Source organism: Nothoprocta perdicaria, unplaced genomic scaffold (assembly GCF_003342845.1).
Source record: "Nothoprocta perdicaria isolate Ctin4 unplaced genomic scaffold, notPer1 scaffold_309, whole genome shotgun sequence".
Lineage (NCBI taxonomy): Eukaryota > Metazoa > Chordata > Aves > Tinamiformes > Tinamidae > Nothoprocta > Nothoprocta perdicaria.
Window position 1 is genome coordinate 1,543 of NW_020455543.1, and position 24,979 is coordinate 26,521.

The 24,979-nt window shown below is 49.3% G+C and overlaps 1 protein-coding gene across 1 annotated transcript; it reads right to left on the minus strand.

The window, feature by feature from the left end:
* Positions 1-464: 464 nt before the first annotated feature.
* On the minus strand, positions 465-24,738 carry LOC112950110 (serine/threonine-protein kinase LATS2-like; the record flags this gene model as incomplete). The annotated part of the gene is made up of 2 exons (XM_026042577.1): positions 24,132-24,738; positions 465-597 (listed from the first exon to the last, which is right to left on the minus strand). Coding segments are annotated over exons 1-2 (472 nt in total), but the record flags the coding sequence as incomplete, so codon positions are not given.
* Between the last annotated feature and the right edge of the window lie 241 nt (positions 24,739-24,979).

The following is a 24,979-nucleotide window of genomic DNA, read 5'->3' on the forward strand; positions in this document are numbered from 1 at the left end:
GAAACGGTAGTGGAGCTGCTCCCTACAAACCACCAGGCACCATTTGCCACTACATTTGCAGCTCCATTCTTAGGAGTGCAACTTTGAAAATTAAGCCCATTTCCCTTTTCTCTGTATGTGGCTGCCCCTGGATCTTTTTATGAAAAAAAAAAAATAGAAAAGAAGTGGCTGTACTGAAGAAAACACTTTCCAGGCATTTTTATTTGTAAACTGGACAGGCACTTTCTTCTCCAGCTTTACTCATTTCTCGCCATGCCTCTCTGTCAACTTTCCCAAATTCAATGTGTTTTCCAAAACGAATCTTCAATTTGATCAGGATCTAAGAAGGAAGATGCTACTGAGGTGACTGAGATAGGAAATTTGCTGTGTGGAAATCACTTGCATTCAGTAAACTCAATTCATGATTATACCTTGAGGTTTTTTACAAGAAGAAAGCATACAACATAGAAGAAATTTGGGCTTACCTGGTGAGGTCTGCTTAATCACACGGACTATCTGCTCATTTCTAGGGTCCAAGTAGCCCATTTTACTGATATACTCCAGAGCTGCCTCAATACTTCTGCTCCCTGTCTGCTTCAGTGCTCGGACAGCCATCTCCTAAAGAGAGCAAACAAGAGTTGATTAAACAAGAGTTGATTAACAGCAAGATAAAACCCAACTGCTGCATCTCAAGATAGAGAGAAGGAAGCTTTCTGACACTGATGGAACCTTTTTTTTTCATTTTCACAAAATCACAGCTGCCTAAAGCCAATTGGGCTCATGTTTTGAAAACATTTGTATGACTTACACAAAGCAAAAATTAAAAGGAAAAAAAACCCAACAAAAACACAACCCACACAAACTCTGGCAATTAAAGAAACATCAAATTGAAACGTGTACTTTAAGACGGCTTGGAATAAACTTTGAATCAGATCTGGAAAAGGCAGTATAATTTGATTAAAGAAAGAAAGAAATATTTAGCTTTTGGTAGTCCATCAGCATATCTCTTAGTCACACCTGAATGTTAATATTTAGTAAAAATTTTAAGCTTTCATGGATGCCGCAAGAAGCTAATGAGGCACAGACTGATTCTTACCGAGTAAATCCTGGCCCCACAAGAGTCCAGAGAGGAAAACTGCTATTTTCCGTGCAGCTGGGACATGAATCCTTATCTCTTTGGAAAATGACTAGTGTATTAGCCAGGACTTTACACCATTATTCTTTTTGGCTCTATTGTTTTGGGCACACATCCATCACTAAAACATGAACAGGAGTGCCAAACACAACCGAAGAACTAAAATCATGGCAAAAATGAGGCCTAATTAAACTTCTCTACCATGTCCACTGTTAGAGTGCCCTGCTCTACAGTCAGGAAGTCACACTCTCCTGGGCTTTGTGTTATATACCTACTTAAGGCCTAGTTACATCAAATACCTTTCATCAGTGACTCTAACCATAGGATGAAAAACAAAATTCACACAAAGCTCACAAAGCTGCACATTTTTTTTCCTGAAGATATGGAGAACCCAAAATACAGAGCTCAAGTGTTTAATTCACAGCTTAATGCACTGAACTTTGGCCATCAGAACAACTAGTCTAAACTAGTTGTTGAGTTCCACAATGACTTCCAGAAGGCAACTCATAAAATCGGTATGTGAAACACTGAACTGACCCAGGGGCACAAGGACCCAGCAGCCCTGCACCCTGGCTGGACTCACACAGCCCCAGCTCCGGAGAAGAGAAGGCTGAGAGGGGATCTGATTAACATGTATAAGTACCTGAAGGGGGAATGTAGGGAGGAAGGGGCCAAGCTCTTCTCAGTGGTGGCCAGTGACAGGACAAGGGGCAATGGGTACAAGTTGAAACCCAGGCAGTTCCATCTGCATGTGAGGAGGAACTTCCTGAGTGTGAGGGTGCCAGAGCCCTGGAAGAGGCTGCCCAGGGAGGCTGTGGAGTCTGCTTCTGTGGAGATCTTCCAAACCTGCCTGGCTGCCACCCTGTGCCCCGTGCTCTGGGTGTCCCTGCTGGAGCAGGGGGTGGGACTGGCTGATCTCTACGGGTCCTTTCCAACCTCAACCAGTCTGTGATTCTGTGATTCTGTGACACAAATGCTCATTTTCCACATCATTTGTGGCAAGGAACAACCTTGCTCAGTTGAACTGCAAGGACATGCAACTTTCTGGCTTCCTTCTTTCTTAGCAAGAGAGGATCGTCGTAGCTGACACTACTTCACACTCCACACAAAGCCACATGCTGGCAGTGGGCATTTCGCTTTGCTTAGATCAGTCTCCTCCTGCTCCCCCCCAAAATGGCAGCGTTTTCTCCATTACTCAGAGGTTCTGCTTGGGGAATAACTAGAGCAAGGTTGAATATTTTTCATACAATTTATGACTCATAATTCATAGAAAGGCAGGAGTTGGTTTCACATTTCCTATAGCTGAAATATTTCACTGGCATCAACACATCGGTGAGGACAATTTTAAATCAACGAAAAACTATTATGCATGAAGGAAAGAATTTCCCACAATGTTTTTTCCTTTCTTTTTTATTTCTTCTGAACACATTTCTAAAGTATGAGCAAATCTGCATCGCAGGGCTCAGCATTCTCATCGTCCAAAGCCTCTGGGCTCCTAACACACTCTGCCCACTWAACCAGCTGCAATCTAGCCTTAGATCACCAGGCTTTAAGTCTCCTAAATCAAATACTCTCCATATTTAAGGTCGAAAGGTCTCTGGGATGGCTGGGATGTTACGGGCTTTTCTTTTTGGTTTTGTCTACAGTGGGTTTCCAGGAGAATAAATGCTTGGTGAGCAATTACCCTAGCGATTCCTAAGAGAACGGCTTCCACAAACCACTTCCTGGTCTCTTAGCTGCATTGACTCTCTGGGGACCTAAAGAGGCTGAAATAGGCTTGGTTTATATCACCTGTGTAGAGATACGATCTCCAAAAACAGCCCTTTCCCCCCATACTGACACCATCACTGTCATCTCTTGCCATCGCCTCTGTCGGAAAAAAGAAACAAAGGAAAAACGAGCCCCTGCTCCCGGGCGCTCACCTTCCCTGAGGTCAGCTCCCACACTCCAGGAGCTTTCCCTGTTACATGGCCTGTTTTCTCAGCACTTCACAGAATCACAGAATATTCAAGGTTGGAAGGGACCTCTAGAGATCATCTAGTCCAACCTTCCCGCTCCAGCAGGGACACCCAGAGCATGTGGCACAGGGCGGCAGCCAGGCGGGTTTGGAAGATCTCCAGAGAAGGAGACGGAACTTCCTGTGCTCCACTGCAAGGCAAGCAYATTTTAGGAATGAGGAGGAAAAGATGACCATAAATGAGACCAAGAAATCAAGCTATGTGGGGACAGAGCCAGCTCTGCAGGACTCCGGGCCTGTGGGTGACGGAGAGAAATGGGGAGAGGGACTTTTCCCTGGGAGGTGCRTGGGCTACACGCTCCCCGTTAATTCCCCCAGCCTTGTATTGGTAGAAGGAAGCTTTCCAAGAGACTTTTCTTGACTTTTCTAGAAGGAAAGCCACCTCCGGGCTCAGATGCCCAACAGGGAAAGCCACAGAATCACAGGATGTTCAAGGTTGGAAGGGRCCTCTAGAGATCACCCAGTGCAACCCCCTGCTCCAGCAGRGACACCCAGAGCACGGGGCACAGGGCGGCAGCCAGGCGGGTTGGGAAGATCTCCAGAGAAGGAGACTCCACAGCCTCCCTGGGCAGCCTCTTCCAGGGCTCTGKCACCCTCACAGTGAAGAAGTTCCTCCTCACCTGGAGATGGAACTGCCTGGCTTTCAACTTACATCCATAAGCCCTCGTTCAATGGTTAGCAGGTACGTGGAGGTCGTGGCAGACGGGGCCTGGCGCGGGGCTCCGGCGGCAGCGGGAAAGGCTTTCCCRGCGTCACCCTCCGGCCTGGCCATCCTCCACGAGCCCTGGCACGGGCCGGCGTTCCCGCYGCGCTCCCGGGCTCTCCAGCAACATTCTTCATTCGGAAAGCGCCTCCTTGCCAACACGTATTCATCATCCCAGCGAAGATTGCACAAGAGGTTACAATAAGGGAGACTTTTTCCCAAGAACATTATGTCTGAAGGAGACAATAGGTCCTCCAAAGTTTGGCGAGGGCAATTAATCGCTAACAACAGCAAAAATTAATTACTTGCTTTCCATTCACAGCGAGGGATGGGCGACAGATGCAGGAAACAGATACAAGCTCCCCGCGGAAGGGAGAAAACCGCAGTTTGTGCCAGAAGCAACGATCCYGGATTGATCACTAACCTTCCAGGGATAGCCCACCCCTGCAGGAATTTTCATTCATGATTTTTAACGTGCACACCCCAGGAAATTCAGGAAACCATGTGTACAATAAGCTCTGCTGGAATTACTGCAGCCCCATGGAACAGAGGTCCTTAGTTTGTTGGCATTCCCTATGTGCAACRATTCCCTAATTGGAAGCTTCATCCATTCCTGCACTCTGGCTCTGTTTTGCCTGATTTAGGGCTGCTAACATCAGGGGCTCCATATTGCCCACAAACTCCCATGCCTGCCTCTGATCCTCATTAAAAKATTCCAGGCTTGTAAATAAGGAGCTGGCTTGAGAACCATCTCCTGGTTTAGTGCATCAGGAAAGCAAGAAGAAAACAGGTCTCTGCCAGGACTACAGGACACCTATTGGTTCATTACTGGGTCATTTAGGACACTCATAACCCTGCAACCCATCCAGGAACTACTGGAAAATTACCCTTAGTATCAGTTTTACTACTACTGCAGTGCTTAAGGCCACCACTCCTCTTTTGGCAGGATACTGCAGCCCTGGGCCGCACTGCTGGGCACTCCTTTGTGCTGTCAGAAAGCCCATTCCTCCATCAGAAACATCAGTGGACACAGTAAGAAGGGACAACCTGCAGCATAACGAATCAGGGAAGAGAGAAGGACATGGATAGGCAATAAACTGGAATTTATAGCTAATCTCATAACTAAAACAAATCTATGGAGGACTCATTAAGTTACGTCACATCAATATGAGAAAAATAACTGAAAAGTAAATTAGGAACGGGGCAGGCAAGGTGAGGAGCAACTCCAACCAGAAACCTTCGAAGTAACTCATTTTACAGGACATCTGAAGAGCTAGTAAAGGGAGCAGGCCCAAAAGACACAGGGAGGACTTAGAAAACAAGGCTCCGGGAAATGTCCTATGGGAAGAAGATTAAAAAGAAGCTCCCTTGACCCTGCTGCTCCCCACGGCTTGTTCTGWGGGCACCAAAAGCTCTTAGCCTCAGTCAGACACTGCAGGAGACATCTAAGTGATGTGAGCGGCTCATTTACTTGATACAATTGTGCTGCCTATGGCACTGTGATAATAAATGGTCAAACACAAGCAAGATAATTAAGCTTTTAGTTTGAAAAAAAAAAAAAAAAAAGGCATTGGAGAGTTAATGCTGCTGGGTGCCAGGATGGAAACGCTGGTATTGCTACAACCACAAGGCCAATTCTGCAAGACAACTACTTTAATCCTCCAAGCCACAGGACATGCACATTTATTATGGCTATGGGAGGAATGAGGTAAAACAAAACAAATGTAATTAGAGTTTCAGCAGCATCTTTTGCTGATTGAGACTAGAGACAGYCAGGTTTCAAGCATCTTTTCAGATTTAGAACAGTTCTGGAAGATTAAGAAGCAAACATACAAGCTGCAACATTTATCACATCTTGCATTTATCAGCCATAGAGCTAGTGCTAAGTTATCTCAGAAGTATAACAAAAAAAAGAAAAAAGTAAAAATAAAAAAGCCATCATGACATTTTGTCACTCCCCGCTCTCCCTCAACTGCCTTCCCTCAAGTTCATGGCTTTTCACAGCAATTTAAGTTTTTCCTTGAGAAAAAGACTCTAATCTACCAACTTCAGCACAGGGTGCACTTGCATCTATACAAAACAACCATGACAGCTTCACCACGCTCAGAAACACAAGACAGAAAAAGCAACAGCTGAAAGTAACAGCTAAAAAAAAATGGCAGAGCTAACAGGCATCTCAAAAGATACCAATTATATTAAAATACTTTAATGCCAGGCAATTTGTGCCAAGTAGCAGTATTTATCTCTGTTCTTTTAACCGAGCTCCTCTGGTACGTTCCCCCTGCACAGCTCCTTGCAGCACGCGCTGCATTTGCCCAAAACGCTGCTCGAGAGGGGACCATTCTCCCCCCAGGCCTGGCCTGCTCCGAGTTGTTCAAATATGGCTCTTTGCAGGAAAAGGAGAGATAAGAAATGCGGGCTCYGAGCCAAGCCGAGGTCCCAACGCTGGGACATTTGGCAAGGAACCAAGCGCGGCTGCTCAGCATATTTCCAAGCAAGCGCTCGCAAAGCGCCGGCAGCGTCACGGGGAGGCACCTCCAGGCGCAGGGCGCCGCTGTCAACGCCCCGAGAAGCTCCGCTCAGCTATTCACGAGATTCCCTGGGTTTGAAGGAAAAAAAAAGCCACGTGTGCTGTCATGGTCATCTCCAAATCCTGTGACATTAATGAGGCACCTCCCGTCCACGTCACAGCGCATGTGTGTGCACACAGACACATGCACGTGTGTGTGACATGCGGCGGGTAGAGGTGATTTGGTTGAAATGAGCCTGGTTTCTGGCAGGCCTGCAGGTCCTTGGAGGTCCTCCTGGCTGCAGAACCAGCGCTGGCTGAGCTTTCCCAGGTCGCTTGGTCATCTCCGTAARGGTGGAAAACGGCCTTTGTGGAAAGCACACGCGCGCGTTGCTCCAGAGCACACATCTGGTAAGGAGGCTGTGCAGGCAGCGCCGCACGGCAGCGCGGGCACGGCTACGGGACCACCTATACACCAGCTTCACAGGTCACGTTTGCATTAATGATCGAGCAAGGGAAAGGGGRAGGCGTGTATTTATATACCCGCAGTGCTCCATGTACCTCATCTTTATCTGCAAAAAGTCCCTGTCTCCTGTGATGGCACCCAAGCCCTCTGCACCGTACGGAGCGTCGCCCAAGGGAAGGATCCTCCTCTAGCAGAGATGTCCAGTTTAAAGCAGCTCGAGCAATGRTAGGTGCAGCCCCAACACCCCGGCCCCGCTCACTGCAGAGCTAYTTGAGCTGCTCAGAGCTCAGCCTGGCCAAGCGACCCATGGCCGGCGAGGGCATCTGCACACAGCAAGTCCTACAAATCTCTCCTAATCTGTCCTCAGCTCGGAGCGGGGGGAACTCAAACCAGCAACGTTAGTAAGTGCTAATTCTGAAACCTTACCCTCAGGCCAAACTGTATTAACCTAACAGCGTTTATAAACCGGTGCCTCGGCAGGTCTACACTGCGGAGCTGCTTGGAGGAGCTTGTTGACTTTGTGTCCGTGTTTACACACACACACGTGTGAGCTATTTCCTAAGGTGCTCTTTGACTTCCCTAAGTGACCCCACTTCGCTGAGGGGACAGGAAACTTCCCATCCCCTGGGAATGGCCCAGCAGAAGCTGCTGCCTCCTCAGCTTCAGCCTCCTCCTGTCCCTCTTGCCTGGAAGCCTTAGGGCAACCTCTATTCCACCATACGCTGTCCTCAGCCATGTATCTATATATATATAGGTATATGTATGAAATGAAAGGCATATATCAGAACATAAACTCTGAAGAACAGAAAACAGAGAGCAAGTAGGAGGAAGAAATGTCTTGGCTGTGAGGGTGGCAGAAGCCTGGAAGAGGCTGCCCAGGGAGGCTGTGGAGTCTCCTTCTCTGGAGATCTTCCAAAGCCGCCTGGCTGCCACCCTGTGCCCCGTGCTCTGGGTGTCCCTGCTGGAGCAGGGGGTTGGACTGGGTGATCTCTAGAGGTCCCTTCCAACCTCAACCATTCTGAGGTCCCTTCACATGCAGATGGAACTGCCTGGGTTTCAACTTACACCCATTGCCCCTTGTCCTGTCACTGGAAAACACCTAGAAGAGTTTGGCCTTTTCCTCCCTCCATTTACCCTTCAGGTACTTCTACATACTGATCAGATTCCCTTTCAATCTTCTCCTCTCCTAGCTAGACAGGCCCAACTCACTCAGCCTTTCCTTATACGATAGGTGCTCCAGTCCCTTAATTATCTTGGTTGCCCTCCACTGGACCCTCTCTAGAAGCTCCACATCCCTCTTGTCCCGGGGAGCCCAGAACTGCCCCCAATACTCCAGGTGTGGCCTCACCAGAGCACAGAGCAGAGCAGAGCAGAGTTCAGCTTCACCTTCAGTCATCTGAAGACTGGGATATGATTCTGAGAGGGGGGCAGCGCGATTGGAAAGCAATAATAAATCCAGAAACTCAGCTTGAAGGGAGAACTCAGCATGAAATGACACCAAAAYGAAGCATTTTCCTGTCATATTCTTGTTCATCCACTCAGGTGCCCKGGAACCAGAACGGGGGAGAGGGACCTTGTGTTTTATCCCAGCCAGCCCAGCAAGGGGCTGCAGCCGTGTGGTTCCTCCCTGCTCCACCCCTGCCCTCCTGCCGTGCCAAGGCCAGGAGCTGCTTTAAAAAGGGCCCCATAAATTCTTACAAATAATCAGTAATCCCTTGCAGTCGTTTTTTTTTTTTTTGTTTTATGCAAGAACGAGAAGTTTGGAGATGTTAATATTTTACCCCTGCAAGCAACCAGAGGTGCCTGGTGCAAGAGCAGCTACCCATCCCTGTTCTCCTTGGGTAGATTTTTATTCTTTTTCTCAAGGAAAACTTGCTTGTGCTTTAAGACAAACCRATCTGTGGCACGTGCCTGGAGCAGCAGGTCAGAGAAGGCTTCGTGATGGGCTTATGCATTAGCAGCAAGTGAGGGGCTCTCATGCTTGTTTAGCTATGTAGGAAAAGAGGAATTTCAGAAAACCTCAGAGCTTTGGAATGATTTGGACAAGGGACTTGTTATCCGGATACACCAGATTCAGCGAGATCAGCTGCAAGGGTTGTTGTGCAGGAACAAAGCCTCAAAGCACAGGGAGGCTTTAAACTTTCTGTTCTTGCAAAAAGTGTCTCCATCAGATTTACCCAGTGCTGCCATCTTAATGCATGCCAAGCTTTCTTTTATTTCCTAAGATTTTAATGTAGAATGAGAGATACTTCTCATGGTTTTATAGAGCTTTATTCACTATTTACACAGTAAAATTTTCAAGGGTGGTTTTAAAACTTCCAGAAAAGAGAAAGCTCTTATTTTTGAAGTGAAGACAAGTAAGTCTTTCACTTTCACTTCACTTTTGAAGTGAAGACAATAAGTGCAAACCACCAACTCATATCAATATCTGATTTTGAATACAAGTTTTCAAACAAAGTTAATAAACATGTTCAAGGCTATCCCTGATAGGTGCATTAGAAGTTCAGTAGCGTTTTGTTCCCCTTCATTTTTATTTTGGGAATACTTTATTGACCTATAAAACTCCCAGGGTATCTGCTTGGAATCCATCAGAACGGAACCRTTTTCTCCTTGGAGGATTTACACCACAATAGGATCCTAACTAACATTAAACAGGGATGGGTGCATATTCAGAAAGATAGGAAAAAAAAGAAAGAATGAAAAAAAAAGGGAAAAACAAACAGGAAACGCAGCTCCACTGTGAGACACACATAGGCTACTGCTCTGCGAGCCTCACGTCTCACGTGGCTGCAAAAACACCTGGGGTTTATCTCGAGAATCCTGGTATTTTTCAGTACACACACACAAACAATACTGGTGTGCCAAGCAAGGCAGCTCAACACTTCTTGCTCAGAAGTAGGCAGATTCACACTAGCTTTCCATATGCAATATTATGGACACATTGATATATGGGGATTTCATTTATTATAATKCTTTCTCTTTCTGCATCCTTATTCAAATATAAATAGTGTCATTCACATTTAAACCCTTTAAAAGCACCTTTATGACACTAGGGATCTCATCAGACATTTGCCTGCAGTCTCACCACCTCCATCAAACACACACGTGTAACCACAGGTGCAAAAGTGAGAATTCCTAACCACCACAGACGACTACATAAAGGTTCTTAAGGGGCAGAAATGCCCCTTTGTGCTAGCTGCTCTGTATGACTGCAAGTCAGTGCAGCTTTCCACAACCCAAAGACCAAGCGCTCAACTCCAGCAGCGCTAGAGGCAAAAAAAAAGGAAGAAAAAAAGAAAAGAAAAATCACCCAGCTGGATAAAATATCTTAAGGTCAGTCTTTTTACATGTAAAGCAGCCACAGCAAAATTATTCACATTCTTAGCACATAGCTGACCGGGACGAGATTCCACGRAGAGGCAAACAATCCCCCTGGAGAGCAGCTGCATCTCCCTTGGCTCCGCAGCCACCACTGGCTTGGTGCAAAAGCCCCTCGCTGTCCACTCTAGCCATTCTGAAAAGCATAAATAATAACAGCAATAATAATTAAACCCTGTTGGTAACAAGCACTTTAACTGGTGGCCTAGTACAAGCCTGTGAGCARACACCCAAGTCCGGTTAAACACAGAAGGGTGGAGTGAAAACACTAGACAACACTGAGCACAGCAACTGAAAGGGACACAGTCATCTGGGTCAGAATCATGGAATCACRGACTGGTTGTTGAGGTTGGAAGGGACCTCTAGAGATCATCCAGTCCAACCCCCTGCTCCAGCAGGGACACCCAGAGCACGGGGCACAGGGTGGCAGCCARGCGGSTTTGGAAGATCTCCAGAGAAGGRGACTCCACAGCCTCCCTGGGCAGCCTCTTCCAGGGCTCTGGCACCCTCACACTCAGGAAGTTCTTCCTCACATGCAGATGGAACTGCCTGGGTTTCAACTTGTATCCATTGCCCCTTGTCCTGTCACTGGCCACCACTGAGAAGAGCTTGGCCCCTTCCTCCTACATTCCCCCTTCATGTACATGTTAATCAGATCCCCTCTCAACCTTCTCAAGAGCTCAGCTTTTATTACATAATTCTTTTCAGAAATATCTTTTACCAGTTTCCACAATATCCTCCCACAGAGCCCTCTTTTACCTCATGTTTTCTTAGCAGCACCTTTCTTCGGTGACCTCGAGATTGTGTCTGTTCCCTACAGACGGGGCCCAGCTCTGCACCCAAGTGGCACGGGCCACCTCTCCTGCTCCACTCCCAGTGTTGTGGCCGTGATCTGTGGCTTAGGCTGCTGCAAGGACACGAACCCTCTGCCAGGCTCCTCCTGGATGCCATCCCGAGCATGAGCACCTCCTCACACACCCTCTTCCAGACTCCTCCTGGATGCCATCCCGAGCATGAGCACCTCCTCACACAGCCGCCATTTCGCCACCAGCAAACCCAGCCACTGAAAAGCAGCACAAGGGTCACCCCATCTTGAGCTTCACAGAAACACTCCCCGATTTTGCTGTTTTTTACCGTCTCTCTCCCTCCCACCAACCCCTGAACTGATCCGTCTCCAGGCTCCACTCGCACTGTGTCCGCCCGACTCCAGGAGCGGCCTGGAAGGCCGGAGCGGGACGACGCGCGACTCCAGCACGAGCACCCGGCAGCCTCCGCTCCCGCCTCCATCCCAGCACGGAGACTTCCCACCAGCACCGTCTATGTTTAGGGTATCTTGGCCCAAAAGGTTACTCATTTTTTCCTCCTACGTTGCCTCAAGAAAGTTTTTAATTGCCCTGTTTGGTGTACGGGTGTCGTATGAGGTTTAACAAGCTAATTCCTCTCTTACTTGAGCACTTACCACCTAACGTTTCAAGGCAACAACAGGACGTTTTTCAAAAATACATCTGATCATCTTAAAAAGATATAGCCAAGGGGAAACAGTCTTACATGACAGGCTATAAATCAGCACATTGGACAAGTAATTTTAAACCACAGGCGGGAGAAAAATAAAATCACTCTATCAAGCCAATAAAAACCCTCCAACACTGACTCTGGAAGACATTGGACTCCTTCCATAACAACTATATTCCATAGGAAAACACAATATTTGGATTCTAACGACGTCTGAACTTGATTATGTTAAAGTGAAACAAAGGCGAAGCGGGAAAGCGGAGCAGAGATGACCCCCTCCATGGCTGAGGTTGGGGAAGAAGCTTTCGGAGGCTCAGGGAGATGAGGAACCGGCTTCTCGGCACAAGCCACTTGGAGCTAACCCGTTTGCATGGCAGTGACCCTGGCAGGGCTCRGCGGAGCAGCGATCCTCGCCCTCTCCTCCAGCCTCCACTCACATGCCTGCGACGTGGTTATTTTCCAGTGTTCCCAACCYGTGACGCTTGCAGGAAAACTAACACTGCCTGGTTTTCGTGCTCCACTGTTATTTCCATAGCGCATGCTCCTTTGCATTAATACTAGTCAGAAACACCATCTTTTCTTCTTTTAAAGAGAGATCCTTAAGGGTGCAAAATGTTAAGAAGCCCCTCAGAGGTAAGCAAGCAGCTTTCTTCCTTGAGAAGACATATTCCTAGAAGCGATGCCTACAGCAAAGCTTCCCTGGGCAGCGTTGTTCTCCGACAGCCCAGCAGCAGAATGACACCGGAGCAGCTCCTGGCCGGGATAATCCTGGCCGGAGCAAGTGGCAGGAAAAGGGAGGATCCATCCTTCCACAAATGAAGGCTCAGAGAGGTGCAACTGGGCACTGAGGGAAGTCTCTGTTTCTGAGTGAAACCAACACATAGAAATTGCCAGGCACCTGTTCCACCAAGCTGCCAAAAATTTATCTGTGTGTGTGTGCCCAGCGAGCCCCGAACCAGGGGGTGTGGAGCTGCTCCGTGTATTTTGACGGTGATATTTGATGGTAAGAGCTCAGACTCTGCCAGCAGATCCCGAGGGCCCGGCTCAGGCTAGTCCTGCGGCGCCGGAGCAAGGCCTTTGTGCCTCCTCTGGGGCACGTGCGGAGAACCGGCTGCACCTCCCGGGGGCAGCGCAAGCGCGTCCCAACCACGGAGCTGCTGCGGACCGAGGGCTCCGCTGCCGGGGCCACCTCTCACCTCGAGCACAAACACTGCAGCTGGCCAAGGAATCCTCCACTGCCTTCTCCAAGGCATCCATCAGATCCTAAAACTGCCTACAGTACAACTATGAGTTGTATGAGCTATGCTCTTCAAGTATCTGCCACCACCTTCAGATGGGAAGAATGTTTATCTGTAAACACAGAAGTATGTGTGAAAACCTTCACTGAGGCACTTTTTCCCTACACATACAACTGCAACAAGCAGGATTTTCTCTCCAGAGTGCGCAGGAGGCACCGGGTGCACCGGAGCGCCACGTGAAGGAAGCGAGGTGCACACAGCCCAGGACCCAGTGATTCCAAGAGCCACTTTCCAGCTTCCTGCTCTTCTCTGCACAGGCACAGAGCGAAGACCTAAGGTAAAAACACCCTAACTTGTAATAATTTAATAGTCCACATCTTGAATAGCGTCCTTATCCCAGCGTTTATCTCAATGGCCAAATGAGTTTCCAGGTCCCGCCTTGRTGATGTACCCAAAAGTGCAGCTTCTGCAGCCCTCACTCATTCCTCCTCTGAACTCTGAGCCACTTTGCTCTTAACCTCAAGGTCTCCTCTAGTTGAGCACGAGTTGAGCAGCCAGTGAGCAAAGGGAAGGGGAGAGGGAGCCCAGCTCTGTGGAGAGCAGTGAGGACGCGCTCAATATCGTGTCTTTGGGCACCCTGCATTGCTGCCTCCCTCCATGCTGTGCCGAGAAATGCCAGTTGGGTTTGTAGGGGCTCCTACAAGCGAGTTACCAACATCAGCCCTTCCCAGGTTCTGAGATGTAGGTTACAAAGCACCCACAGACACTGTCCTGCCAGGAAAGACACCTTCGTGTCTTCTCATAACGTCACCACAAGCGCTTGGAGGACACTGGGGCCGCCGACTTGTCAATTCAGAGAGGAAAGGTGGCAAATACCAGGTGCACTTCACAACACAGGACTATCTTAACTGGTTATTAATTACCATTTATAGCTGTGTTTAAATGCCCGTGTAATCTGAAAAACAACCCACAAGTATTAAACGGATCTGAACAGGGATCTGAAGGTGACTGAATGTCAGGCCTGGGCACGGGGCCAGGCTAGACACACACCGTGGGCCCTGCACAGCAAATGCGCATGGAGGCCTCTGCCCCACGGCGCATGGAGACCTCTGCCCCACGGCACACGGAGCCGGCATCCCGCAGAACCCCCACAGTGCCTCCGGGCACCCCCCTGTCGCTGCAGGCGGCTCCGGACCAGGACACAGGCCCTGATGGAGAGGTCTCCACGTCCCAGACACTTCCCGCTGTGCTTCACACACTGCCCATATCCCGCAGGCAGCAGTGCAGCTTCTTCCCATATCCYGCGGGCAACAGCTTCTGCAGATCCAAAAGGGAGCTGAGTCTTTAATTCACGTGAAATCTGCTTTTTTTTTTGTTCTGGAAGAACATTTGTAATGTTGCCTGTAATCCCCCGTTCTGTGCTTCTTTCCTATTTTTGCACTGACTTTGTAGGGATAAAGGGAAAATTCGAGCCGACTGGTTTTTAAAAGCTTTAAAGAGCCCTTGAAAACATGACTGAAGGCAGTAAAAATACGAACTAGCAAAATAAGCAGATGAAAAAGCTCCACATCATGTTCACATAAATCAAGGAGTACGCGGCAGCGAGCCAGAAGGGATTCGCAAGGCAGCTACCACAGAGCGCAAAATCCAAAGTACAGCTGGACTATCCAAACAAGCAGCGAGCAACATGACCCAAGATTTGCACATTTGCTGTTTATTTACTCAGTACCCAAGCRAGCTCCGTTGCGGGACAGGACAGACCGCTCCTGCTGCCCCTCTCGCTGCACTCGGATGCCCCAAGCGCCRGCAGTCACAGGCACCGCGCTCMGCAGCACCTGCAGCCTCCCCAAGAAASRGGAACTTCTCCATTTTTATTCCTACAACCAGCCAAGATAAAAAAACCAAAGCCACACGACTAYRAGGACTAATGTAAGCACTGAACGAGGTCCTCGTTGTGTCAACCCCTGGTCAACCTCCCTAGGTGCAGATGAGCACCAGCCTGGTGCATGGGCACCCAAAAAGGGGATCCTGCCTCTCTCTTTCACAGCCCGTACGGAGCTGTTCCTGCTTCCAGCCCATGTTTGGAGCACAAGGTTCTACCATCTCCAGCCTGACCTGGAAAAACGCCTGCCCCAGTTGCTGATGGCAAATGGGAATAATGAAGCTATTTTTACTTCCAGTTTTCCCCGGAGCAGGAACAGCCAGTGCGACAGGCACAGGCCTAGGGTGCTCCAAAGAGGGCCGTGTCCTCGCCGCCGGGCCCCCCTGCATGGCTGAACCCAGCAGCACCCAACAGCTCCYCTCCTTTGGCTGCCACAGTCTCAGAGCTAAGAAGAGGGAAAGGTCACTTCCACCGAGCCTCTTTCCAGGCTGGGAAACCACCAGGCACCTCTATGGGAACAGCAAAGGTGCTAGGGCTGTGCCCCAGTGGCCTGGCCAGGCCAGGCTCTTCCCAAGCCTCGCGTGCACGGGCAGCTGAGGGTGCTGCGGGAGCGCCCCTGGGGCTGGTACCTGGYGCTGGGCTAAGGTCCTGCCCCAAGCGTGCGGGAGAGCAAAGGGGGGTTGCGCAGGGCTGGGAGGCTTCCAGGAAGGGATTGATCAACACGTACAAGTACCTGAGGGGAGGATGTAGGGAGGAAGGGGCCAAGCTCTTCTCAGTGGTGGACAGTGGCAGGACAAGGGGCAGCGGGTACAAGTTGAAACCCAGGCAGTTCCATCTCCATGTGAGGAAGAACTTCTTTCCCGTGAGGGTGCCAGAGCCCTGGAAGAGGCTGCCCAGGGAGGCTGTGGAGTCTCCTTCTCTGGAGATCTTCCCAACCCGCCTGGATGCCGCCCTGTGCCCCATGCTCTGGGTGTCCCTGCTGGAGCAGGGGGGATCTCTAGAGGTCCCTTCCAACCTCAGCCCTCCTGTGTTCTGCGGGTCACCTAGGCAGCCCCCCGAGCGTGTCTCGGCGGCGGCTGCCGACTGCCCATCGCGGGGCTCCCACCTCCTCCGGCCGGCAGCACCGAAGGCGGCTCCTCGGCAGCCCCACGGAAGCCCAGCGGCCTCGCGGCGCTGCTGGCCGCCCCAAGCAGGTCCTGTGGAGGTCCCCAAGGAGCAACAGGACGTTTTTTGCCAACACTTCTGACACTTTTTCTAGGCCACTTTTATGGGGCGGAGACCCTGCAGGTTTGCTTCTCAACAAACAGGAAAAAGAAAAAAAGAAAAACACACAAAGCAAGTGAAAATTCTTGGGCTTGCTTTTGAATCTGCTGGCACTGCCCACGAGGTCCTGCTTTCGTAGCAGGGGAGCTGGCTCCCCAGGGAGAGCCAGGAGCCCTGACCTTGCAAGGTCCATTGGGAGCTCCAGGACTTCGGGCCTCACTTTGGGCGCTGTCCCCTCTTCCCTCCACCACGTGCATGGCTGCAGCACCCTGCACAGCTGCGTCTCACGGAGCCTTCATCTCACATCTCCGCAAAGACACTCCATTAACTTGTTTGCATTTGAGAATAGGAAGATCTTCTGTATGAGAAAGACTGCCGAGGTTCCGAAACGCCTGCAGCAACACAAAGCTTCCAGCATGGCAATTCCCGGAGCACCCAGAGCAAAGGAGAATGCCCCTGGGGGCTCCAGCACATCATCCCCTAGCAGGAGGCACCACACAGGCAACCAGCAGAGCAGTGAGGGGCAGAGCTGGGCGCTCAGACACACGGGGTGGCTGCACCAAGGCGGGCCCCACACCTCTGGAGAAAATAATCCAGCCCTGCTTTGGAGCCGAGATCAAAACATTTTTTCCTTTGATTGGGACAGCTGCTTATATTTCATTTTGGAAACTAGGATACCCTGTATGGATTTTGAGGTTGGGTTAAGTGAACTGGATGGTGCATTTGTGCTGGGCTGGCATGTGGAGGAGCATGGAGCGGACAGGCTGCGTGTGGCAAAGCCGGAGGCAGAGCCCCACGGGACGGGTGGCTGGTTTTCCATGGGATGGGTGGCTGGTTTTCCATGGGAYGGGTGGCTGGTTTCAGCGCAGACCACTGAAACCATGGAGCCACGACACCCAACGGGCGATACAGGGCACACCAGAAACGCCCTGCTGCAAGCCACACACCTCTGAGACGTCACAGCTCTGACAAACAATAGGTCAGAGCCCACAGAATAAAGTTTTTTTCTAATACTTCCCAACTACATAAAAAAAACACGTATTTGACTTGAGGTATCTGATGCCATGGGGAGAGAAGCAGCTTGTGGGGGCAGAAGGTAAAACCAAGCAAGGGGACACGGGGCCGAGGAAGGCCCAKAACTGCAGAGCCTGAAGACGTTTCGCCTCCGATGCCGCCGAGGGCAGCAGCAGGGCCAGGAGAGCTGCAGGGCAGCGGCAAGGCCCGTTCCCGCTCGGGCTGACATCTCTGCACTCTCCAGCCAGCATGACTCACCTCCAAATCACATATTAGCGCAATGAGGGAGAGCGAAAACAGTTATAAATTGCTTGAATGACCAAGCATTTTATATTTAAGGCTCAACGTTCTCCMGTTTACGCTGTGTTTATTCTTCTTTAAACGTGTAGGAGGGCGACAATGTCTGTCACAGCTCTATATATGCACCCACAGGCCAAGAGCAACTAAGGGCAAAGCAAGAGAGAACAGGACTGTCCTCAGGGGCTGTCCTGCCTCAGCCTGAGCACTGTCACCACTCGGTCCAGCAGTGACAGGTACACAGTGTCCCTGGCTGACACTGACCTAGAAATGGCTCCATTAAACTGTCCTCGTATCCTCTGCTGTTCTCCTCACCCTTGCCCTCCCCAAGGAAGTGTTTTTAATTGCTYGGATCTAGCTGAAGGGATGCGCACGGGTTTCTGCTGGGGGAAGTGTCTCTCCCACCGCAGGGAAGCGGAGCTCAGGTGCCAACACCCGCATCCTCTTGGCTGTGATCATTCTGTGATCTTGGTTGCTTAGGCTGGAGAAAGACACCAAATCCGGTGCATTTCAGCACTGGGAGGCAAAGCTGTCTAAAAACTAATGAATAAGGACCATTTTATTCCACCCTAAGGCTCAGCTGCAAGTAACATAAAACACCAGATCTACATTCACAGTTAGGCTACAAACATAAGCCCAAAGTTCAATACATTTTCGCATCCCGCACACATGACCTCAGTAARGATGTGCCTCAAGTTAACACCAACATCTGCAGCTTTGAACAAACGGGTGAGGGGGTTGTAAATCTCCTGGGTTCTACAAACACGACCTGCCTTATCCCAACGGAGCCTGACCTCCAAACACCTACTCTAAAGGAGCTCTATCCATACAAATCAAAGCAGCAGACGCAGCGGAGCAGCCCGTGTTGCAGCCACAGCTCTTCCAACTAAACACAAGAGAACCCAGGCCTGCCTGACAACCAGGTACGGGATTCAAAAACAGGTAGTGCTGGGGAATTAATGGATATTTCCAATAGGTGGGAAAAACAGCAGCTGCCACCCCAAAAAATGCAACTTGAAGCTCTGCTTCACCCGCCTCCGTACACACAGCGGGTACCTGCAGGCACCTGAAGGGTAACCAGCACCAGGGCTGCAGCACGACTGGCTGCAGGTTCTGGGCAGGGCGAGATAAGAACCAACACACTCAAAATAAACACACAGGAGTGTGTTTATTACTGTATTAGGTTGTATTTTGTTATATCGTAATTGAATGCCTGGTTACACTCTTGTAATTGAAACTAATGTAAGCTTCTGACAGCAATAGCATGGGATTCAGTTAAAACTCCCCAGTTCTTTTGGGTTAATTTCATCTTTTTTTTTTTCTTTTTCTGATCAACTAACTTCAAAACATTCACAAAATAAGTTTTCTGGGGGAATAGTGCAGGGAAAAAAAAGAGAACTCCCATTGTAAGATGTTCTTTTTACATTAGGTTGGTTTTGTAAAAACCACCCCGATACATATGTGCCTGTGTTAACACATGAGAAAGTCAGGGACTTATTTCTGTTACTTGCATTGTTATTTGCATGTGGTTTGCTAAATCAGCATTTATTTAGCTTAGTGCCTATCRGGGAACATTCCCAGGTTCAATTCAATGATTTTTAAATATGTATTTTAGATGACTTCTAATTGAAAGACTGTAGCAAACACAAACCTTTGCATCTAGTCCTTCTGCCAAAAATCTCTCTCAAAGCTTAAACGCTTCATTCTTTGAAAAAAAATACAAAAAATGCTGTTTTTCAGTCTCAGCATAAAATCACATTGGTTCCTGTCTGATACAAGCTGAAAAGGACAGTGGAGATTTAGGCTGAGAAGGGCAAAAAGCAATGCAAGAGGAACAGTCCCACCCTCGCACTATTGTGACAGCAGCTTCCTGTTCCATTCACGGCAATCTGTGCTCCGGGTCACGGGGGCTTTTTTATTCACTGCAGCTAATGCAGCTTATGCAGAACGTCTGGGGACAGAGGGAGCCATTTCCTTTTGTATTAGGAAAGGATCCATAGGTCTCCCTTCTTCTGGCTGCTGAATTTTAATGAATGCAAGAACCTAATGTAAGTTCATCTTGTATTTTGTCACAGGAAAATATAATTTAGATTTTTGTTTTAACTCCAAGTTTCTGGACAAATATCTGATATGAAGAGTGGAGAATAATTAGTTTTAGAGGACTGAGGATTTACATGCGACTGCAGTTTAAGTATGGGATCTGATTCGTTTCCTGTTATTTCTAACACATTCCTACGAGGAAATCCCATTTTTTTTCTCTAGCGTTTCCCAGAGAAGCAAGCACCAAGAATGAAGGAGAGAGCATAAAACATTCACTGCAATATTCAGCAGTGCCAAACTTCTGCCCAGCTGCCAAGGAGGCACCACTCTGCACGGGCAAGAGTGCAGGCAACACCTAGCACTGCCAGAATCACGGAATCACAGGAGGGTTGAGGTTGGAAGGGACCTCTAGAGATCACCCAGTSCAAMCCCCTGCTCCAGCAGGGACACCCAGAGCACGGGGCACAGGGTGGSAGCCAGGYGGGTTKGGAAGATCTCCAGAGAAGGAGMCTCCACAGCCTCCCTGGGCAGCCTSTKCCAGGGCTCTGGCACCCTCACAGTCAGGAAGTTCTTCCTCACATGCAGATGGAACTGCCTGGGTTGCAGCTTGCACCCACTGCCCCTTGTCCTGTCACTGGCCACCAACGAGAAGGGTTTGGCCCCATCTTCTTTACACTCTCCCCTTCATGTACTTGTACGTATTGGCCAGATCCCCTCTCAATCTGCTCTTCTCCAGGCAGCGAAGAAGAACATGGGGGGATGCTGGAAACTTCTCAGAGAGATACAGGGGGAAGAGGTAAACATGACTAAAAAGAGAAGGGGTGGTGCGGGGGAAGAAAGAAAAAAGAAGTGCAGGAGAAGGTGCTGAAGCCGGCGCGTGACATCGCTGCAAGGAGAAAGGGGCCAGTGTTTATCCTCCAATGAGGTTGGCACAGAAACCCGCACGGGACTGTTGGCCTCGATTAGTGAATCCTCCTCAGCTGCTGCTAAATAAAATCTTCCTCCCACAGTCAGCACTGCCCTCATTTGAGGGCTTCTGTATCCCCCTCCTCTTGGAATCCCAAAACATCCCCTCCCGAACTGTAACCCCAAAACATCCCATCCTGAACTGCTGCGTAGCTCTGATASGTCCATGGCCTCCCTGGACATATTTCCCCACAGATTCACCTGTGCAATCTTCAAACAGCTCTTTTTAAGCTATTTTTCATGAACATGAACAGCAGGGTCTGGAACTGGGACCTACAGAAGACAACAGAGATGCCCATCCCAGAGGCTTCCGTGAATAACTGGGCGCATACAACCTTCCATGAAAAGGAAGGATTAGGATACTGGTATCATATGCATGAATCTAAAAGAGAAACACAAGAACAACTTGCTCCCCAAACTTCACTTGGCAGAGCAGAATGGGCCTTTATACAGAAAGAAAGCATGCAAGCACTTGTCCAAATGAAAATAAACACTGTATTCCTCATGCCAAAAGTGTCCCCCAATCGGCTGGTAGATCCCAGAGCAGGACAGAGCCTGTGCCAAGGTGGGCTGAATGAAAAGTTGACAGCGAGTCGCCCCATCTGTCACGGGCACCCGGCGCTAACTACGGCTGCAACTCTGTGTTGTGTCCCCCAAGGGCAATCCTGGCATCTCGCAGCTCAGCGGCCAAGTCCCTGTTACGTTTCCTTGAGGCCGGACTTGCAACGTAACAAGCCACAAAGGGGCTGGAAATAAACCTTAGGAAAGAGCACAAGCGTTTAGAAAGACTCGGGTTGCTCCATAATCACAGTTTATGCTTTAAAATCTGTTTTCAGGAGTAACACTGCAGACTACCATGACTGAAAGACACAAGAATTTTGTATTTGCTTTGTGAATTACACTGCGTTTTTCACGCTTCAGTTTACCAACAACCCTAGTAAACATTTCCTTTGTCTGAGTGGGTCTTCCAGAGGGCAAGAAAGGACTAAAGTGATGGGGTGTTATGAAACCTTTTTAATTATATCAGTATGATCCAAATCCCTTCTCCCCCGCGCCCTCCTCGCCCAGCACACGCACCCCGCGGTCACTTAGGCACGATGGGGAGACCCAAACCCTGCCTTTACACCACTTAACACGCAGCATCTCTTGTAGTGTATGAAATGACAGCTGTTAAAAATCTAACCGTGTTGCAAGGACATTACTTTTATTAGCTCCACTCATCTACCATAATATTCTTTTCCCTCAACCCTAAAATTTCTACTCCTCTCCTATCAAGGGTAGGAGGAAGAAAAATGTCCATCCTCGGGGGCTGTCTACCAGAGCAGATTATCCCACACAGCTTGGATCGCTTTCCAGTGTAATATCTAGAACATCAAACAGCATTAGTCCAAATAAAATGTGGAAAAGGAGCTCACCTAAGATCAAACCGAGTAATTTGTACTTGTTTTTCCTGCCTTCCCAGAACACCTACGATCTGAGCATCTTTTGGCAAACGCCTCCGACTTCAGACACTTGCAGCTCATCATTAGGCAGCAGGTTAGGGCTCCTTGCAGGAGAGGGGCTGCAGGAATGAGAGGCTCTGCAGGCCTGCGGAGRGGAGGGCCGGGACCAACCATGAGGACTCAGGGCTGATACCTTAAACTGAGTGTTTGGCACCCGAGGCAGGAGCTTGGAAAGCTCCTCTGGGGGAAAAACCTGCCCCTTGGCCCCCAGCTCAGGGAGAAGAGCGGCTGCAGCCCATGCAACAGAGCCCACTTACCCACCTCATGCCAACGCTCTGCACACACAGATGAAACCTCCAAGGGACCAGAGCTGGTGTCACCTCCCTGCAACAGGATCCATCAGCTGGACTAGAGAGCACTCCCTGCAAGAGCCCTGTAAGGGCTTCAGTTCACAGGCAGAGACAGGCTGCCTTGGGATGGATGAGGCATTTCCTACACATCCCGCTCTAAAATGCTCCTGTGACCATTGAGGATCCAGTCTGGATCCAGATGCAATTCCAGATGAGGAATCGCAGCCCCTGTAGCCACAAGGCTCCGGTTGTGGAGCCCCGTGTAGACTGCGGCCAGGTCCAGCCGAACGTGCAACGCACCCAGGGGTGAAGCAGCAACTCCAGGCAGCCGGTCCCAGGCAGGAGGAAATAAAGCCGAGGATAGAACAGTCTGGAACAGAACAGATCTGCACGGCTGGACTTAACAGGGTAGCAAAACCGTCTCCACGCAAGAGCCAAACACGGATGTTCTGCCTGTTCTCCACAAGGAGCCCCACCACGGCAGCAAAGTCCGCGGCCGAGCAGTCGAGGTAACTGAGCGTGCACAAGAAGAGGGCAGGACCGTGCCCTGAGCACCAGGGCTCTTTGCCAGGCACTCGGGTATCCCTGTTTTATGCATGGAGCAGAGCACAGCCCAGGAACGCGTAGGCCCAGCACCTTCCAAAATCTCAATCCAACAAGGGAAGGATCTGTCCGTGTAACCTACCCAATGCACAATCCTCATCCAGGACACTTAAGATCACACTGGAAATCTCCAGGTTCCTCCAGGTAAATAAGGACATTCAGTACATGCACCTCCTTCACTGGAGCAGGAGGTGTTCAGGGCTACTGAAGCACCTTTAGCTAGATCTGCAACCTACTCCGGCTCCAACTGCCTTACACAGAGTAAATTGTTCTGTGGAACAGAAACAGCACTAATCAACAAACTATTCAGCTCCTAATAAATGTAAATGGTTGGTAATAACGTGTGATATAAGATTGTTATACAGATTTGGAATATAGTCTAGGAGACTCAGGCTCCTGTCATGAAGAGGCTGTCATGAATAAATAGAGGCTCGTTTTGAAATCAAGGAGGTTCTCCTGAGGGCACTTTGGCATTAAATCTCTCCATCTTACACCAGGGACTATAAACCATGATGTGTCAGCTTCACAAATAACTGTTATTCAATCCCTTCAGAAAGATTTGTCCCCTCAACAATCAAAACCTGAAACAGTATCTTATGTCTCAAATATAAAACTGTAAACCATTCCTAGACAACATCAAAACCAGCACTGAAAGCACATGCAAAAGTGCAGCTTCACACAAAACAGCCACAATCTCCACCGACTGTGTGCTCTTTGAACAGAGAACACACTCCTCACCAATTCCAGCATGACAAAAGCCAGTAAGTGTGTGTGCCAATATCCKCACCTGGGGCAGGACGGGCACCTCTCAGTTAAGACCCGTGGGGAGGAGAAAACAAAAGCACACACCTAAACACACACACCTAAGCACCACTGTCTGCTGCACGTTCACCCACTCCCAGCCGCTTGTGGCAAACAGCTCGGGAGCTTCTCCAAAGACCACGTTCCGCCTCTGGGACTTCCTCTGGCTGCTGCTGACAGTGAACGGAGCTCGGATGCACTGGACATAAAACTCAGCCCAGTTCTCACAGCTAAGTCTCGTCCYTGTAGTGAAAGGAAACAGGCTGCTTTGCTGAGCCTCATAGAGCAAGCRCAGAAAGGACAGAACCCCACAGGTCACCACAACAGTCTCCAAGGGACATTAACCCCATACTCAGCAGGGCTCTCACCAGCGAGCCCATCTGCTCCATCGGTTACACAGCAGCACAAACACCAGCAAGAGGGACAACCAGCACCCCAAGAGCCTTCCTCAGTGCTCAACCGTGCTATGAACACAGCAAGAAACACCCACAACGTGCTGTGAACACAGCAAGAAGCACCCACAACAGCACACGTACCTGATCACAACCCGCATTCACCAGTTCCTGCAGCATCTGCCTGTTCACCTCAACCGCTGCTGTGCTGCCCGACTCATTGGCAAAAGGCAGCAGCGAGTATCTGATTTCTCGGAGGGCTTTCTGGTAAGGTCCAAACTTGGGGGTCTGTCTCATCTGCTGCTGCCTTGCAGCATCCTTCCCTACTAAAATCTTGGTGTCCAGAGAAGTTTCACTGCCTGGTCCAACCGGTAGCCCCTGACTTGAAGATTTGGATGGTTGTTTTAAACCCTCTCGAATCTCCTGTAACCTCTGTCTGCTGTTTCCAGAATATGTCGTAGCAGGGAAAGTCTTTGGCCTCATTGTTAATCCAGTTTTCTTTGCGCATAAATACAGCCCGTATTCTTGTTAATTACTGTACTTCTAATAAGTGTTTGTCTTTYGATGTCAGCAATTTCTTGTAAACATAATCCTTTGAGGAAGAAAAAAAAAAAATAAAGGCAAAATAAAGGCAAAAACCTCCAGTGATTTCTGCCAGCGTTTTACTTCAGGTCATAATCTTCATTTTTCCTACAGAAAACCTTCGGAATCATCATTTTGCAGAGCGACAGTGCCTGAAACRAAAGGAAAARGAAAACACGCACAATTAAACTGATATTGTGAAAGGGCACTGTGACAATTAGCCAAGGGAAAGTGAATCAATGCAGCCTATTAGGCTGTCACAGCTTGACTCCCCTCAGCTATTCGCACTTTATCTGCTCCCAAGAACAGGATTCTGGGGGGCTTTTTCAACATGATCAAGTAGAAATAAAATCTTTTAAGTTTCATTTTCAAAAGAAAGCTAAAAAGAAAGAAATTCTCAACAACTCCAA